General features: G+C 41.3%; 1 protein-coding gene across 2 annotated transcripts in view; it reads right to left on the bottom strand.

The window, feature by feature from the left end:
• The window catches only part of LOC124722845 (calcyphosin-like protein), a 329,601-nt gene that overhangs the window by 137,533 nt on the left and 173,681 nt on the right, over positions 1-18,387 (bottom strand). For both annotated transcript variants that reach the window (XM_047247970.1, XM_047247969.1), the window contains exon 3: positions 13,968-14,145. In XM_047247970.1, the coding sequence (XP_047103926.1) occupies positions 13,968-14,145 (178 nt within the window). The remainder of the gene's footprint in view (positions 1-13,967; positions 14,146-18,387) is intronic.

Raw genomic sequence — 18,387 nt, forward strand, 5'->3', positions numbered from 1 at the left:
TTGGTTGGTTTGGGGAAGGAGACCAGACAGCGTGGTCATCGGTCTCATCGGATTAGGGAAGGATTGGGAAGGAAGTCGGCCGTGCCCTTTCAGAGGAACCATCCCGGCATTTGCCTGGAGTGATTTAGGGAAATCACGGAAAACCTAAATCAGGATGGCCGGACGCGGGATTGAACCGTCGTCCTCCCGAATGCGAGTCCAGTGTCTAACCACTGCGCCACCCCGCTCGGTAAATAGAGGTATCCTGCAGAAATTAATCTCTTATTGACTCAGGATCTGTTGGCCGAACATCAGGTGAACCAATCGCGTCTATTCGGAAGTGAGTGTTCCAATCAGTTGATGAATTTATTCCAGTGAAAGGACCTGGTGGCAAATGCTGGAGTTGTCGTCAAACGAGCAATGAAAATAAGTGTAAATGACGATCTTCTTAATGGGGACTGCTTTTTTCACTGATGTTCACTACAGATGTTGCGTTATCGCAAATTCGGAGTGTGCGGCTCTAGCAGCAGTTGGTATGGACTCACGATTCCAAAACTCGCCCTGTCTAATGACATCTCCCGTCACCGTGCGAGATACTCATTTCCGAAAACGCACAACTGGAACAAACAATGAAAACTTACAAAAAGAAGTAGTACAACAACTATGTTACTGTGTAGTATGTAATACCGCAGAATTATTTCCTTACTGGAGCTAGGCAACACGTGGACCGAAAGGATCGTAATAAAATGTACAGAAACGCACCATGAGTTGTCTGACGAGTTCAGGTATTCCAGGAGATCGACGTAAAACTTCAGTCGGTGATACAATCCTGTTAAGCAGATCCAAACGACTACCCAGTAAAGTTTCATAATTTGTTTTAATTGAATCAACTGCGGAGTCTTGGTGAAACGTTGTAAATTAACTAAACAAACCCCGTTTTTAGGCTCGTTTCACAATTTATTATTACGAGGTGCATTCAAGTTCTAAGGCCTCCAATTTTTTTTCTCCAGACTGGAAACAGATAGAAACATGCGCATTGTTTTAAAATGAGGCCGCGTTCATTGTCAATACGTCCCACAGATGGCAGCACCGTATGGCAGATGGAATTTTACCGCCAGCGGCGAGAATGAGAACTATTTTAAATACTTAAAATGGCGACGTTTTTCTTACTTGAACAGCGTGCAATCATTCGTTTTCTGAATTTGCGTGGTATGAAACCAATTGAAATTCATCTACAGTTGAAGGAGACATGTGGTGATGGAGTTATGGATGTGTTGAAAGTGCGTTCGCGGGTGCGACAGTTTAATGAAGGCAGAACATCGTGTGACAACAAACCGAAACAACCTCGGGCTCGCACAAGCCGGTCTGACAACAGGATCGAGAAAGTGGAGAGAATTGTTTCAGGGGATCGCCGAATGACTGTTGAACAGATCGCCTCCAGAGTTGGCATTTCTGTGGATTCTGTGCACACAATCCTGCATGATGACCTGAAAATGCGAAAAATATCATCCGGGTGGGTGCCACGAATGCTGACAGATGACCACATGGCTGCCCGTGTGGCATGTTGCCAAGCAATGTTGACGCACAACGACAGCATGAATGGGACTTTCTTTTCATCGGTTGTGACAATGGATGAGACATGGATGCCATTTTTCAATCCAGAAACAAAGCTCCAGTCAGCTCAATGGAAGCACACAGATTCACCGCCACCAAAAAAATTTCGGGTAACCGCCACTACTGAAAAAATGATGGTGTCCATGTTCTGGGACAGCGAGGGCGTAATTCTTACGCCGGCCGCGGTGGCCGTGCGGTTCTGGCGCTGCAGTCCGGAACCGCAGGACTGCTATGGTCGCAGGTTCGAATCCTGCCTCGGGCATGGGTGTGTGTGATGTCCTTAGGTTAGTTAGGTTTAAGTAGTTCTAAGTTCTAGGGGACTTATGACCTAAGATGTTGAGTCGCATAGTGCTCAGAGCCATTTGAACCATTTTGAACGTAATTCTTACCCATTGCGTTCCAAAGGGCACTACGGTAACGGGTGCATCCTACGAAAATGTTTTGAAGAACAAATTCCTTCCTGCACTGCAACAAAAACGTCCAGGAAGGGCTGCGCGTGTGCTGTTTCACCAAGACAACGCACCCGCACATCGAGCTAACGTTACGCAACAGTTTCTTCGTGATAACAACTTTGAAGTGATTCCTCATGCTCCCTACTCACCTGACCTGGCTCCTAGTGACTTTTGGCTTTTTCCAACAATGAAAGACACTCTCCGTGGCCGCACATTCACCAGCCATGATGTTATTGCCTCAGTGATTTTCCAGTGGTCAAAGCAGACTCCTAAAGAAGCCTTCGCCGCTGCCATGGAATCATGGCGTCAGCGTTGTGAAAAATGTGTACGTCTGCAGGGCGATTACGTCGAGAAGTAACGCCAGTTTCATCGATTTCGGGTGAGTAGTTAATTAGAAAAAAAATCGGAGGCCTTAGAACTTGAATGCACCTCGTAATGTTATTGCACAACCTAGGTTTCGGGTTGTAAGGCCATTTTCAACTACATTATTGATTCCCAAAGATGATAATACATAGATAAACATGATGACGAGACAAAGATAATCTCAGCTTCTTAGGTATTGATCCTTACACTTACATCAATGACCATTTTTTTAAAATGGTCTGGTGTAAGGAACCTTATTGGTGGCAAAGTTACTACTTGCCGCGACTTCCGCCTCTGCCATTGCCCAACTTACACTGACTCCCCTCCAGTCGATAGTGAAGGGGCATCACGTTTAATGTGGATATGGAACCATTATGCAACCCTACGTTGTTCAATTGGGGTTGCCATAGGCGACGAGAATTTGCTCGCGCAAGTCCAATGGTAGCCTGAAGAACGAATCGATCCCAGACCTCAATCATGCATCGCCAGAAACATTCCAACAGACCACCAAACTCGCTGATAATTTTTTAGTAACGAAGGTTGCTCCACTCTGGATGAGAATTCTGGGTTACAACGTGTTAAAGCATTCTTTTACTTGTTCGTCCGCATCGCCATTTCCCAGCTGCCTCGGTTACCCAATGCATACTTTCGACTTCATTTTGTACTCACTGAAATAAAATCACATAACGGACATTTGAGTGAAATGGCAGCACGCTAGGACGCGGGAATTTCTGCTGTGGTGCTGAACGTTTTAGTGGTCTTGTGGTAAATATGGCACAGTGTAAACGCAAAGCTGAAATAATCTTTACTTTGTAAGCTGCATTTCGTCCATATAAAAACGTTGTGACCATTGAACATTGCACATATCTCGTTATAGGTACTGAAGTTGTATTACAAATGATTGAAGCGATTTCACAGCTCTACAATAACTTTATTGTTTGAGATATTTTCACAAAGCTTTGCACACACATACAAAAACTCAAAAAGTTTTATTAGGCATTCACAAATGTTCGATTTGTGTCCCTTTAGTGACTCGGCAGACATCAAGCCGATAATAAAGTTCCTCCCACACTCGGCGCAGCATGTCCCCATCAATGAGTTCGAAACGGTAAGGCTTCTGCTTTAGCCTTTTCCGTAAGATTTTCCAAACCGTCGGCTGTGGTACGTTTAGCTCCCTGCTTGCTTTATTCGTCGACTTCCGCGGGCTACGCGTGAAACTTGCCCGCACGCGTTCAACCGTTTCTTCGCTCACTGCAGGCCGACCCGTTGATTTCCCCTTACAGAGGCATCCAGAAGCTTTAAACTGCGCATACCATCGCCGAATGGAGTTAGCAGTTGGTGGATCTTTGTCGAACTTCGTCCTGAAGTGTCGTTGCACTGTTATGACTGACTGATGTGAGTGCAATTCAAGCACGACATACACTTTCTCTCTCCTGTCGCCATTTTGTCTCACTGCGCTCTCGAGCGCTCTGACGGCAGAAACCTGAAGTGCGGCTTCAGCCGAACAAAACTTGATGAGTTTTTCTACGTATCTGTAGTGTGTCGTGACCATATGTCAATGAATGGAGCTACAGTGAATTTATGAAATCGCTTCAATCATTTGTAATAGCCCTGTATATGTATGAGATTGTTCTTGCCGTGGCTTATTAAATGTGGCGTAGTTGGAGATTATGAAGAACATTGTTGAAGCGTCAGAAAAGAAAATGAGATGGAAAAAATGTTTAACATTTATGACATTTTTTTTGTCTCTGAAGTTAAGAGAGCTTCAGGCAGTGGAGGAAGCTGGAAATATTTGTTCATCGAAACAACGACGTCAGAAAAATGATTTTCCCGTTTCAGTCCGCCTGCTTATCTGAGTGATAACGTGTTTGCCTACCATGAACCGGGCCCGGATTCGACTCTCGGCCGGGCTGGAGATTTTCTCCGCTCGTGGACTGAATGTTGTTATCACCGATGCGCAAATCGTCCACTGTGGCGTCACCTAGAATAAGACTTGCACTCGGCGGCCAAACATCCCCGGACGGGGCCTCCCGGCCATCAATACCACACAATCATTTCACTTTTTTTCTAGCTTCAAATAGAATCTTCTTGACGTGGATAATTTGCAACATTCAAGAAGACTAATGGGCTTTGATGAAGGACGGTTTTACGGTTTACCACTATGGTCGACCCGATTATTGGTAAATGTGATGAACTGCAACCATTTAACTTTCGAGAGACGCTTGTATTCAGTGGGCAATATGTGAGAAAAAAAATGAAGGATGATTAGAGTTAAACATCCCATTGGCGATGAGATCATTATATATGAAGCAGAAGCTAGCATTCAGCAGAACGGTGAAGGAAATCGGCTATGTCCTTTTGAAGGAAACAATCCAGCATTTGCCTGATTCGATCTGAATAAATAACTGGAATCTTAAATCAGAAAGGCCAGACGGTGATTTGAACCACCCTGTGTTAACTTCATAAAAAGAAAGTAATGGTTGGACCTACAAAAACATATCTGAAGCAGATGCAAATGTAATTATACAAAATGTAATGTTATTCATCTAGTGGCAAGAAAAGGTACTTTGTCTTATGGACTGATTCCAAAGCGTATGTCCACTGCGGTTGGCATATGTTGCCAACAACAGAGGCGCCTTGCGGTCGCAATATAAGAAAACCGACCAAGGAAATTGAATCAAATGCTGCTACTGTACGAGAATTGAGTTCCGCACTCTGCTGACCACAAAACAACCTATGCAGGAGTTCGGTTGGGAACCTATTCCTATCACACTTATTCTTCTAATCTTGTTCATCAAACGTTTACCTTTCCCGCTCCTTATCGAACTACCTCAACAAAATATCTTTGCAGACGAAAACGCACTTTTTTTTTGAGGTTATCTTTATCTCTGAACCAGAAGGTTTTCTACAGGCGTGGAATCCAAAAAACGTTCGAGCATCATACTTTTATGTGAGAGAATATGTTGTTGATCATTAATTTCTCTCTTTACATTTTCCTGTTATACTTAATGAACCGACGAAAAGCGCTATACAAAATATACGCTGCTCTAATAAAAATGAATAACAGCATACCACGATAACCTCACGATGAAAGTCTAATGTAATAAAACAAATTGTTTATGTAATACGAACCTTCCCAATACGTCATCCATTAGTAAGATATTAGGCACTTTCGCCATCGTGTAGTACGTGACCTACCCAAGAAGCATTTGTGGACCATCACAAAAATATGTAAATCTGGCTGTGATAGTAGAACGAAAGGGCAACGCAGTTAACACAGTGTATTATGCACTGTCACACATGAAATCAATCAAATTGTTTATTCAAAAATAAACTAAAAATAATATCGGTATAAGCAGAAAAATGTAAGTTTTGGCAACTGTGCAATATTGCAATTCCTTAAATTTTTCACCTTTCTGTCTATGGAGTAGTAAATCGAAGCTGCGAGAAGAATTAAGATGGAGAAGTTAAGATCTCCCTACTTATTTCCGATCTGGAAGCTTGTAATTCGGTAAGTGGAGAGACAGAAGCTAATAATTTATCTACATCTCCATTTGGGTTACAACGATAACTAACACATTTTCCTCTCCACAAAGTGGTGGTGTTACCACTAAGCTAGCAAACCAGTACTATTGAGTGGAGGAAAGTCGGAGCTGGTTGGGTAATAACAAGGCAGAGGCGGAAATTGCGGCAAGCAGAATCTCTGTCATCGGCAAGCTTTCTTACACCAGAAGTTTTATTTCATTAATGAACCATTCTTTATGTAATATAACAGGACACTTATTTTTTATTTATTTGTACTTGAGATGTTGAAAATATTGGTGTTGGACTGTGATTCTAACTCATATCTCCTATTTCATGGGATTTAGCCCCTTCGGACCGTACAGTTCCGTCATTTAGCTATTTTCCCTATTTGCAATCCTCCTCAAGGTCTCCACAAAAGACGCATGTTTGGGTTCAAATTTTAGTCTGGCACAAAAATCTTCGTCATATCACTTCGAACTGTAGCATTCACACCAGGTACAAGACAAAAGTAATAACCATTTTTAACGTGTCTCCGCATATTGTCAACAGTAAAGATTGGCGCCCTTTTCGACTCCCAGTCAGACATAAAACTTTCATATCATTTCAGGCTCAAACTACCACTCCTACTACTAGTGAAAAAGAATTCGATAGTTAACGTCTCTTCGTGTGTAGTCAGCAACGATGATGTGTGAGGCTGCGTCCCACAGTCAGCACACAACTTTTCGTCCTGTTATTGCCAGTTCAAACTTACGAACATCTCGCTTCAGTTAAAATACCGATATTTAATGTCTACTCGTATCTAGAAAACAACAGCGATAGATGCCGGGTTCGAATATCGGTAAGGGTAAACTTCTCCGTCTCGTCATTCCAGTTTCAAACATCTCGCATCTAGTGAAAAATTTCTGTATCCAATATATTGTGCTTAGCTAACAATTGATTAGGTGCTGGTTTCCAATCCCTATCCAACACAAAACTTTACAAGTCGTTTCAAACTTAAAAAATTTGCACACTTCGTCATTTGTGAATGAAAGAATATTTAAGATCCTTCGTGGTTACTTAACAGTGTTTTTTTTTATATGTTATTTATTGTAATAAATTTGAGTTTGGAAGCGTTAAAGACTGTGTCAAATGGTTCAAATGGCTCTGAGCACTATGGGACTTAACATCTATGGTCATCAGTCCCCTAGAACTTAGAACTACTTAAACCTAACTAACCTAAGGACAGCACACGACACCCAGCCATCACGAGGCAGAGAAAATCCCTGACCCCGCCGGGAATCGAACCCGGGAACCCGGGCGTGGGAAGCGAGAACGCTACCGCACGACCACGAGATGCGGGCAAAAGACTGTGTCACTTCCAATAATACTTTTCCTGATATTTGCATTACCGTGGTTTTAATTATCGCCTGGACTGATTGTGATACAGAACAATGTTCTCTAGTAGTCTCGTATAGTACCCATTTTCAATAGTCAAATGACTATACTGAAAAGTTATTAGAGGACCTTCAAAGCAATTAGTTACGTGGGTTGCATGCAAATCAGGCGGAACGCAATTCAGGTCGTTCCGTTACTTTTGGGCATGATAGTACGTGGGCACTGACATCCTGAAAGCGGACATGCCACTGACGTTATAGGAATGGAAATGAATGTACTCGAAGAATTTCTGCAGGTGTTCTGCAGTTTTCACAGTGTTTTAAACTAATACACTAAGTTGTCTAGAATTTGTCCTGTGCGTCTCCTCGTTTACATTGCTATTAAAAGCGAGTATCGCTGATGCCAAGGCTGAATCTGGTCTCATTGCTAAACACAAATTTGCGCCATTCATACTTCGAGTCTTCCGTTGTGCAGTCTACATCCACATCCAAACGGATACTCTGCAAATCAGATTTAAGTGCCTGACAGAGGGTTCATCGAATCACATTTACAATTCTCTTTTATTCCAATCTCGTATAGCGTGGGGAATAAACGAACACCTATATCTTTCCGTGCGAGCTCTGATTTCCCTTATTGTATCGTGGTGATCGTTTCCTCCCTTTGTAGGTCGGTGTCAACAAAATATTTTCGCATTCGGAGGAGAAACTTGGTGACTGGATTTTCCTGAGGAGATTCCGCCGCGACGAAAAACGCCTTTCTTGTAATGATGTCCACCCCAAATTCTGTATCATTACAATGAAACTCTCTCCCCTATTTCGCGATAACAGAAAACGCGCTGGCCTTATTTGAACTTTTTCTATGTAATCCGTCACCCTACCTGGTAAGGATCCCACACCGTGCAGCAGTATTCTAAAAGATGACCGACAAGCGTAGTGTAGGCAGTTTCTTTAGTAGATCTGTTACATTTTCTAAGTGTCTTGCAAATAAAACGCAGTCTTTGGTTAGCCTTCCCCACAACAATTTCTATGTGTTCTTTCCAATTTAAGTTGTTCGTAATTGCAATTCGTAAGTATTTTGTTGAATTTACGGCCTTTAGATTTGACTGATTTAACGTGTAACCGAATGTAACGAATTATTTTTAGCACTCATGTGGATGACCTCACACTTTTTTCATTTAGGGTCAATTGCCAATTTTCGCACCAATCAGATATTTTTTCTGAATCTTTTTGCAATTTGTTTTGATCTTTTGATGACTTTATTAGTCGATAAACGACAGCGTCATCTGCAAACAATCTAAGACCACTGCTCAGATTGTCTACCAAATCGTTTGTATAGATATGCAACAGAAAAGGACCTGTAACACCATATTGGGGAATGCAGAAATCACATCTGTTTTGCTCGACGACTTTCCGTCAATTACTACGAACTGTGGCCTCTCTGACAGGAAATCATGAATCCGGTCACATAACTGATACGATATTCCATAAGCACGCAATTTCACTACAAGCCGCTTGTGTGGTACAGTGTCAAAAGCCTTCCGGAAATCCAGAAATACGGAAACAATTTGAATCCCTAGTCAATAGCACTCAACATTTCGTGCGAACAAAGAGCTAGTTGTGTTTCAGAAGAACGATGTTTTCTAAATCCGTACTGACCATGTGTCAATACACCGTTTTCTTCGACGTAATTCATAATGTTCGAACACAATATATGTTCCAAAATCCTGCTGCTTATCGACGTTAATGATATGGGCCTGTAATTTAGTGGACTACTCCTACTGCCTTTCTTGAATATTGGTGTGACCTTTCCAGTCTTTGGGTACGGACATTACTTCGAGCAAACCGTTATATATGATCGTTAAGTATGGAGCTATTGTATCAGCATACTCTGAAAGATACCTAACAGTTGTACAACCTGGAGCGGAAGGCTTACTTTTATTAAGTGATTTAAGTTGCTTCGCCACTCCGAGGATATCTACTTCTACGTTAATCATGTTCTTGAGTCGAATTCTGGAATATTTTCTTGGTCTTCTTTGGTGAAGGAATTTTCGGACGACTGTTTTAGTAACTCTGCTTTGGCAGTACTTTCATCGATAGTATCTCCATTGCTATCGCGCAGAGGAGACATTGATAGTGTCTTGCTACTAGCTTGCTTCACATACGACCAAAATCTCTTTGGATTTTCTGCCATATTTCGAAACAAAGGTTCGTCGTGGAAACTGTTATAAGCACCTCGTATTGAAGTCCACGCTAAGTTTCGAGCTTCTGTAAAAGGTCACAAATCTTGGAGATTTTGGGTCCGTTTTAATTTGGCACGTTTCTGATCCGTTTTGTGTACCAAGGAGGATCAGCTCCGCCGTTTATTAATTTATTTCTCATAAATCTCTCAATTGCTGCCGCTACTATTTCTTTGAATTCAAGCCACATCTCGTCTACACTTACATTGTTAATTTGGAAGGAGTGGAGATTGTCTCTCAGGAATAATAATCGATCTGCTCGGTGTGAAAGGAGGCATGGCGAGCGTTTTCCTATTGTATAGTACAGTTTCCAGCACGCGATTCCCAACGTTATTTACTGACACTCTTGTTACAACATTCATCTCAGTTTGTGCTTCAGTCACTGCTCTGTCAACGAAGATGTTCATCCGATGTGTCGATCCAGGCATGAACGTTAATATCATTTCCAACCAGAACCGAGACGACGAGAATATTTACGTTTGTGGAGGTTTTTATCCATCGCTTTTCAATTTTGCGTCCGCTGAATATTTACCAAGACTAAATGCTCTGAGTGAATGTATGGCTATAGCTGTTTTGTTAGTTGACATATGGCAGATGTGTTATTCTAACTAACAGAACCTGCAAACTACCCAAGATCTGATAAATAACGGATATTCACAGATAACAAATTTTTATTTCATCAATGACAATATTCAATACTTGTATGGGAGTTTCTGACAGTGAAACAGGCTGAATTGTTTCAGATATGTGACAGAAGAAGGGTCTCTCTATAAAGTCCCTCAAATATTGCCAACTTTTACTGTACATCTTGATGTTAAACATATGTAAATATTGTAACGTTACACGTATTTAGGCTAGCTGTTCTGCCGTCTAGTGGTGGTATTGAGGAGACGTGAACTTGCTTCCTTGGCTGGGTGCGAGTCGGCACGGCGAAGATGTCGATCAGTCTCTCGAGGTGAGCTCAGGCTCTGTGGCCAGAGATGGAAAATTCCAGAACATCATCCCTGAAAGCTCCTCATCTGTTTTTACTTTCTTTATTTATTTGTTGTGTTTGTACATCTTTTTCATTATGCCGATGTCTTCCAGAACATCATATTCTCCACACTAACACACCAACTGAGTGCTGCATGTATGTCTCATACCTTGTCATTCTAGTGTAGTTATTTTATGAGTATTTTATTATTTTTGGAAGTAACTTTATTTAAATGATGATTATAATCGATATTAAAAACCACTGTTATTTAAAAGAGGTCAATCGCATGTATTACCTGATACCACCATTGAAAAGAGTTTCAAAAGACGCTTCTATCAAGCAGGACTACTTAACTGTTTAACCAATATTTAACAACATTTTATTATAATTTAATATGAGCGGACATGCGCGAGCGAGAATCCTGACTTATTTATTTATGAACGAACTATTATTCATAATTATTATACGTGGTCTGAGTGTGATCTAATTGCAGGACCACTTCCCGTTCATTTGAGATTACTTACTTGGATAAAAATCATTCAGCATAATTCTTTGAGTCGTCTGCATCAATTTCAGATGTTAGAATAAAACCTTTTTATTCATTATTCATTTTTCTTTTATTTTATATTTCTGACTATTTAATAATTTGCAATTCTAACCAATGTATGGATTATTTGACAGCAGGATCACAGGTACATATTATTTGCCGCGTGTTTGGCTGCAAGGCATGAAAGCAAATTGTACGACCCTACGACTTTATTGAGCCATCGTTTGTGAACAGAGCCGCGCGTGGCCCATTTACCTAAATATCAATATGAAGGTAAAGTCGCAGTATCAAACAAAGGCCATGTTGCAAATTCAGCACGGTACAAACTTATGTAACGCAACTACATACCTCATAATAATGCAATAGACCCTGTAGATTAATATTTTATGCCTGTTGACAACAAGGTCTTTACGGTTACAGACTCTACTGCACAATCACTTAAATGATTCACGGAAATTACGTACACAGTGAAATGGGCTGAATCCAGCTAGTATTCTAACAAGGAAACCTCCCCATCGCACCCCCCTCAGATTTAGTTATAAGTTGGCACAGTGGATAGGCCTTGAAAAACTGAACACAGATCAATCGAGAAAACAGGAAGAAGTTGTGTGGAACTATGAAAAAAAATAAGTAAAATATACAAACTGGGTAGTTCATGCGCAAGGTAGGCAACATCAAGGACAATGGGAGTTAAGGAGTGCCGTGGTCCCGTGGTTAGCGAGAGTAGCTACGGAACAGGAGGTCCTAGGTTCAAGTCTTCTCTCGAGTGAAAAGTTTTATTTTCAGTTTACGTGACAAACTCTTATGTTTTCATCACCTTTTTGTGATTATCATATCCACAAAAAAAACCTAAATCGGGCTAGGTAGAAGAATCTTTTCACCCATTTGCCAAGTGTACAAGTTAGGTGGGTCGACAACATATTCCTGTCATGTGACGCATATGCCGTCACCAGTGTCGTATAGAATATATCAGACGTGTTTTCCTGTGGAGGAATCGGTTGACCTATGACCTTGCGATCAAATGTTTTTGGTTCCCACTGGAGAGGCACGTCCTTTCGTCTACTAATCGCACGGTTTTGCGGTGCGGTCGCAAAACACAGACACTAAACTTATTACACTGAACAGAGACGTCAATGAACGAACGGACAGATCATAACTTTGCGAAAATAAAGAAAGTAAAATTTTCGGTAGACGGAATACTTGAACCAAGGACCTCTCATTCCACAGCTACTCACGCTAACCACGGGACCACGGCACTCCTTACGTCCTATTCTCCTTGATGTTGCATATCTTCGCATGGACTACTCAGTTTGTATATTTTACTTTTTTTTTCATAGTTCCACACAACTTCTTCCTGTTTTCTCGGTTGATCTGTGCTCAGTTTTTCAAGGCCTATCCACTGTGCCAACTTATAATTAAATCTGAGGGAGGTGCGATGGGGAGGTTCCCTTGTAAGCACGCTCCTTCAAAATGCATGAGCCCTGCTCGCTGTTGCTGCGTCCCCTCTATTATTACAGTTAGTAAAAAAATATTCGAATCAGAAAAACGTTACATGTACTACGTTCGTAAACGTGACCGCGATTCAAAATCGTAATAAAGCTAAGGTGCTGAACACGGCTGACAATCAGTTCTTGCAGGTATTTGACTGGCAGATGGAGAGAGGGGGCAGTATGCAGCCGCTACCCACTAGATTTGGCACCAGTATCTTCAGTTAAATGGCAAACATAGCGGAACTACACTGAGCCGAGTATGATTTCAACTGGGTTGATACTTCACCCATGTTAGTACCGTGAGTTTAAAGCCTTCGTTCATTTCGAACATTTCGTCGGAGAGCAGCTTATTTGCTAGAACCGGGTTTTGTTTCAGTTTCATGAACATCCACAACAACGTAAACATAGCTCTTAATGTCACTCATCGCAGCTGACTCTATTACACAATTACACGCAGCGATGATGATAGCACACAAATGATAATAAGATTGTAAAAGAACAGTTTATGAGTTTCATGATTCGCACAAAATTAAATGAACACTGATGAAGTAAAACTTGCTGCCAAAGGTGTGAAAACAAAAGCAATATCAATGAGGATCGAGTCCGAAACGTGATCGTCGACAACAAAATACAAGCCTCAAAGCAATGCTTCTTATAAAAGGTCCTAATGATTCGCACAAAATTAAATGAACACTGATGAAGTAAAACTTGCTGCCAAAGGTGTGAAAACAAAAGCAATATCAATGAGGATCGAGTCCGAAACGTGATCGTCGACAACAAAATACAAGCCTCAAAGCAATGCTTCTTATAAAAGGTCCTAAGCAAAAGTCTCTCTCTCTCTCTCTCTCTCTCTCTCTCTCTCTCTCTCTCTCTGTCTCTAGGCTCAAGGAAAATCGTGCACTCGATGTATGTTGTTTTGATTGACGAGTTTGTGTTTTTAGCTCCGGGAATGGAATCATTTGCTGTAATATAGCGCTCCATCGGGCGACTCCTACTGTAATGCTTCAAAAATTTACATTAATACATCCACCATAACGTGCCTTTAGATCATTCCATTAAGTGAAATTTTGTTTCACTCATGGTAAGAATGCTTGCCTTCGCCAAAATGACGTGGGCTCGTGAACGTTCACAATCGGCTTTCCATTTACTCTCTGGTCCAACATCACCATGGATTGTGTCTTTTTTCCGCAGCTCTCGTCTTTCACAGGCAACTGTAGTGTGCTAGTACGCGTAACGCGCCTTTCTGCATCAATGTTCAACATATGCACAGCCTCCTCAGTGTGGAGTTTTTAATGGTAATAACTTGTGAAGCAGTCCTAGTACTCATATAAAAGCAATTTTGGCTACTTTTCAGCTGATATGCTACAAATGTTCGTTAGCTGTACGAAGTATCTTCGATGTTGAGGGAACTCACCCGTATGGCGATAAGGAACTCGTCCATGTTGATGCTACCGTTGCCATCCCTGTCGAATCGCTTGAAGAGTTCTTCGACCTCTTCTTTTGACAGCTCCATACCGGTATCATTCATGCCCTCTGTAAATTCTTCCAGGTTCAGCGTCTTACTGCCGTCGTCATCCATGCGACGAAATATTCTGCGAACAGTTTCAAACTACACTGATGCATTTATTGTCACATCAAGTAGCGTACAAATAGTTAGAAAAAAAGTGTCTTTCAATAAAACAAGACACTAAGGAGTCATCTTTTTCTGGTGCAATAGAAGTAGTACACAAGGTGTGCTTGAACTTGCAATGAAAAAAATAAATTGGGAATGAATATGTGGCGGTGATATTTATCGGAGGAATCCTAAGAACTTGAAATTAAGCAGAGGAAGTGGTCACTTATAAACCCCTCGTTCAAACAGTTTTCAGTTTGTCAGTTTGAGATTCTGACAATGTTTGATTACCGGGAGAGATTGGGAATATTTAAAGAAGGGGTAAGCTTCTTGGGATGACACATTATCGGCCTAAGCAGGGTTAGAGACGATCGGTGAAGTGTTTCTATTTCGAAACTAGAAGGACAATGATATATCAGTGTAGCTGAAATATCTATCTTTCACAAAAATAATATCGAAGTTCGCACATCGATGTTATACTACGGATATATCTTTTATATCGACAAATTTCAACGACACATCGGGCTTTATGTATACTTCTACTTCATGTATATTTTATATACACTTCCACTGGGTATTAGAGGTAGAAAATCATTGTTTTTCACACGTCCTATCGAACTTAGCAAAAAGAAGATTCTTAAAGTATTTCTACTATCATACTTACCTATAACACTTTATGAGGAACATTTAGTAATTAATAACTCAGTAATGAAGATCAAAGAGACTGTCAAATACATTTGAGACAAGAGCAGAAAATAGCAGGTATTCTAAATGGCTGAAGGGACGCGTTGGAAAGCCACATTCTAGATAACAGAACGATATTTGGTTTGGCCAAACATAGCAGTACTCTTGTTTCTAGGCCTGAGCCTCCATCGAAGTTGACTGTATGGTACTGGAAAGCGCTAAAGAAGAAAAGCGCTTAACGTATTTAGAGAGTTCAACAAGTGAAAAGTTAAGAGAAATCCAAGTCGAAGCTAATATACCAATTCTACTACTAAACCGGTACGCATGCGACAGTGGAACTAATACCTCGGGTTCTACTGGTGATAGAAAGGTAGTATCAAGTGTTTTGGATACCCCTTGGGCTAGACCATCTGTATACCCAACAGAAGGATCGTCTAACTGTTTCTGTCCTATAGTACTGGATCAAAGTTTGAATACTACACAATTTTTCCAGCTCAGTCACATGGAGCAAATCTGTTGGTTCTTTTTGCGTTAGGTGTGGTCTACGGCGCGCCTTAAGGAGCTTATGGAGCCACCATGAGCGATTTCTGAGAAAACTTGAAAAAAGCGATTTTCACCACTTTTTGACCGTCAATAGTGGATATCTAAATAACTAACCGCAGCTAACTCTCGAAATTTTAAAGGTATAGTCTCTAGGCATTTAGCTAGGGGTTCCATCTTCCAGTTTTCAAAAATCATTATTAGTTATCAAGAAACACCAAAAACATGATTTTTTGGTACCGAAACGACCCTCAGATCCCACAGCAAATGGCTCAAAATTTTACGACATACTCCTAAGATCCTGATCTCGAAAAACCATGAATATTTTCTTGATATTTTTATCTGATTATGAGATACAAAGGTTGAAAGTTACCCTACTTGAACACGAAAATATGCACGCAGAATCCGGTGTGAGACGAAAAAGTAGTTTATAAAGTGCGTAGCACGGAAAAATATGCTTTAAAGCGTCCCCTTTATCATCAAAAGGGTACAGGAAACGCATGCAAAATTTTTGTGCACGTAAAATCCGGTTTGAGATGTAACACGAGTTTTACGTCATTTCAGTTTCACACAAGTAAAGTACTAAAATTTTACTTGGCCATAGAGTTATTTTCATATGAGTGACATGCCGTGCTGTAGCAGAGAAAAGAAGGGAGCCAGCGGAGAAATGCTCCAATCGGAGCACAAAAAACGACGATTAAGATCTGTTTAAAAGACTGAGTGAAAAGTGGGGTACCAACTTCCTAATTCTACTTTCCTCAGCACCTTTTAAAAATTTTCCCAAAAATTTTGGAATGCGAACATATTTGCGCTTTTTTACGATGAGAGACAATGAGGCAATAGCGGTGGGAAAGAGACGGAAAAGTAATAAATATAAGTACTGGAAGACAGTAAACAGAGGTTGTGGTACAGAAAGAGGGAAAGAGAAAATTGTAGTGTGAGAGAAAGGGAGGGACACAGTGGCAGTGGAACACAGTTGACAGTGACAGAACAGTGCTTTAAAGAGAGTGAATAAGACAGTGCCATTGGGAGAGGAATAAAGGCAGTGGAAAGTGGAAATGGGTGAAGCCAGTCATAATAAGAGACAGAATCTGTAACCATGACAACGAGGAAGAGAGAGATATTGACAGTGAGAAGAGACAACCGCGGTGGGAAAAAATGAATGAGCTAGTAGCAGCAAGAGAGAACGTTTACCAGCGTCATGCCCAATATTTAAACTATTTGACTATGTCAGGCAGGACACTAGTAATACTTTATCTGCGTGTACTGGTAATACTTACAGGTTTGATCTTCCTTCTCATCCGCATTAACTTACATTTTTCCACATTTAGGGCTAGCTGCCATTTATCACACCAACTGGAAATTTTGTCTAAGTCGTCTTGTATCTTCCTACAGTCGCTCAACTTCCACACCTTACCGTACACCACGGCATCATCAGCAAATAACCACAGATTGCTGCCCACCCTGTCAGCTAAATCATCTATGTATATAGAAAACAACAGCGGTTCTATCACACTTCCCTGGGACACTCCTGACGATACCTTTGTCTCTGAAGAACACTCACCGTCGAGGACAATATACTGGGTTCTATTACTTAAGAAACCTTCGGGCCACTCATATATCTGTGAAACTATTCCATATGCTCGTACCTTCGTTAACAGCCTGCGATGCGGCACCGTGTCAAATGCTTTTCGGAAATCTAGAAATATGGAATCTGCCCGTTGCCCTTCATCCATAAGTCTCAGTATATCATGTGAGAAAAGAGCAAACTCGGTTTCACACAAGCGATGTTTTCTAAAACCATGCTGAATCGTGCACATATGCCTCTCAGTCTCCAGAAAGTTTATTATATTCGAACTGAGAATATGTTCAAGGATTCTGCAGCAAACAGAAATTAGAGATATTACTCTGTAATGTTGCGGGTTCGTTCTTTTACATTTGTTATATACTGGAGTCACCTTCGCTTTTACTCGGGACTTTGCACTGGGCCAGAGATTCGTGATAAATATTTTCTAGTTAAGCACCAATGCCGTAGAACACTCTTTGTAAAATCGAACTGGGACTCCATCCGGACCTGCTGACTTATTTGTTTTCGTATCTTTCAATTGTTTCCCTACGCCAGGAATTACCATCAGGGAGTCTGTCTGATGGTCAAATGATGTTATGTTTGTACGACTCTCCTGCGTGAACGATTTCCTGAACGACAAACTTAAAACTTCCGTTCCGTTTTTCAGTCTTCGGCTGCCACACAAGACTGGTCAACAAGGGACTCGATGGAATCCTTAGAGCCGCTTAGCGATTTTTACATATGAGGGTAATCCCAAAAGTAAGGTCTCCTATTTATTTTATAAGTACATAGACCTGCTTATTTCTACAATGTTTTACATCAGTTTACAGCTTGAAAATTTAGCTATTTTTCGACATAATCACCATTTCTGTCGATGCATTTTTATAGACGCTATGGTAGTTTTTGTATGCCCTTGTCATACTAGCTCGCCGCCATGCTGTTCAGAAAGTTATTAACCTTTTCTTTCACCTCGTCGTCGGAGCTGGATCGCTTTCCGGCCAAATTTCCTTTTAACCTAGGAAACAGGTGATGGTCAAAATGGTTCAAATGGCTCTGAGCACTATGGGACTTAACTTCTGAGGTCATCAGTCCCCTAGAACTTAGAACTACTTAAACCTAACTAACCTAAGGACATCACACACATCCATGCCCGAGGCAGGATTCGAACCTGCGACCGTAGCAGTCGCACGGCTCCGGACTGCGCGGCTAGAACCGCGAGACCACCGCGGCCGGCAGGTGATGGTCACTGGGTGCCATGTCAGGACTATAGGGTGGATGGGTTTCCGACGGATTTCTCATACATAAACAGCAGTTGACTGGCGTTGCCTGGTGAAACGTTGTTGTGATGCCTCATGTAAGGAGGAGAAATGCGTACCATCACGTTTCCGACTTTGATAAAGGTTGGATTGTAGCCTGTCGCGATTACGGTTT

This window comes from Schistocerca piceifrons, chromosome X (genome assembly GCF_021461385.2).
Source record: "Schistocerca piceifrons isolate TAMUIC-IGC-003096 chromosome X, iqSchPice1.1, whole genome shotgun sequence".
Lineage (NCBI taxonomy): Eukaryota > Metazoa > Arthropoda > Insecta > Orthoptera > Acrididae > Schistocerca > Schistocerca piceifrons.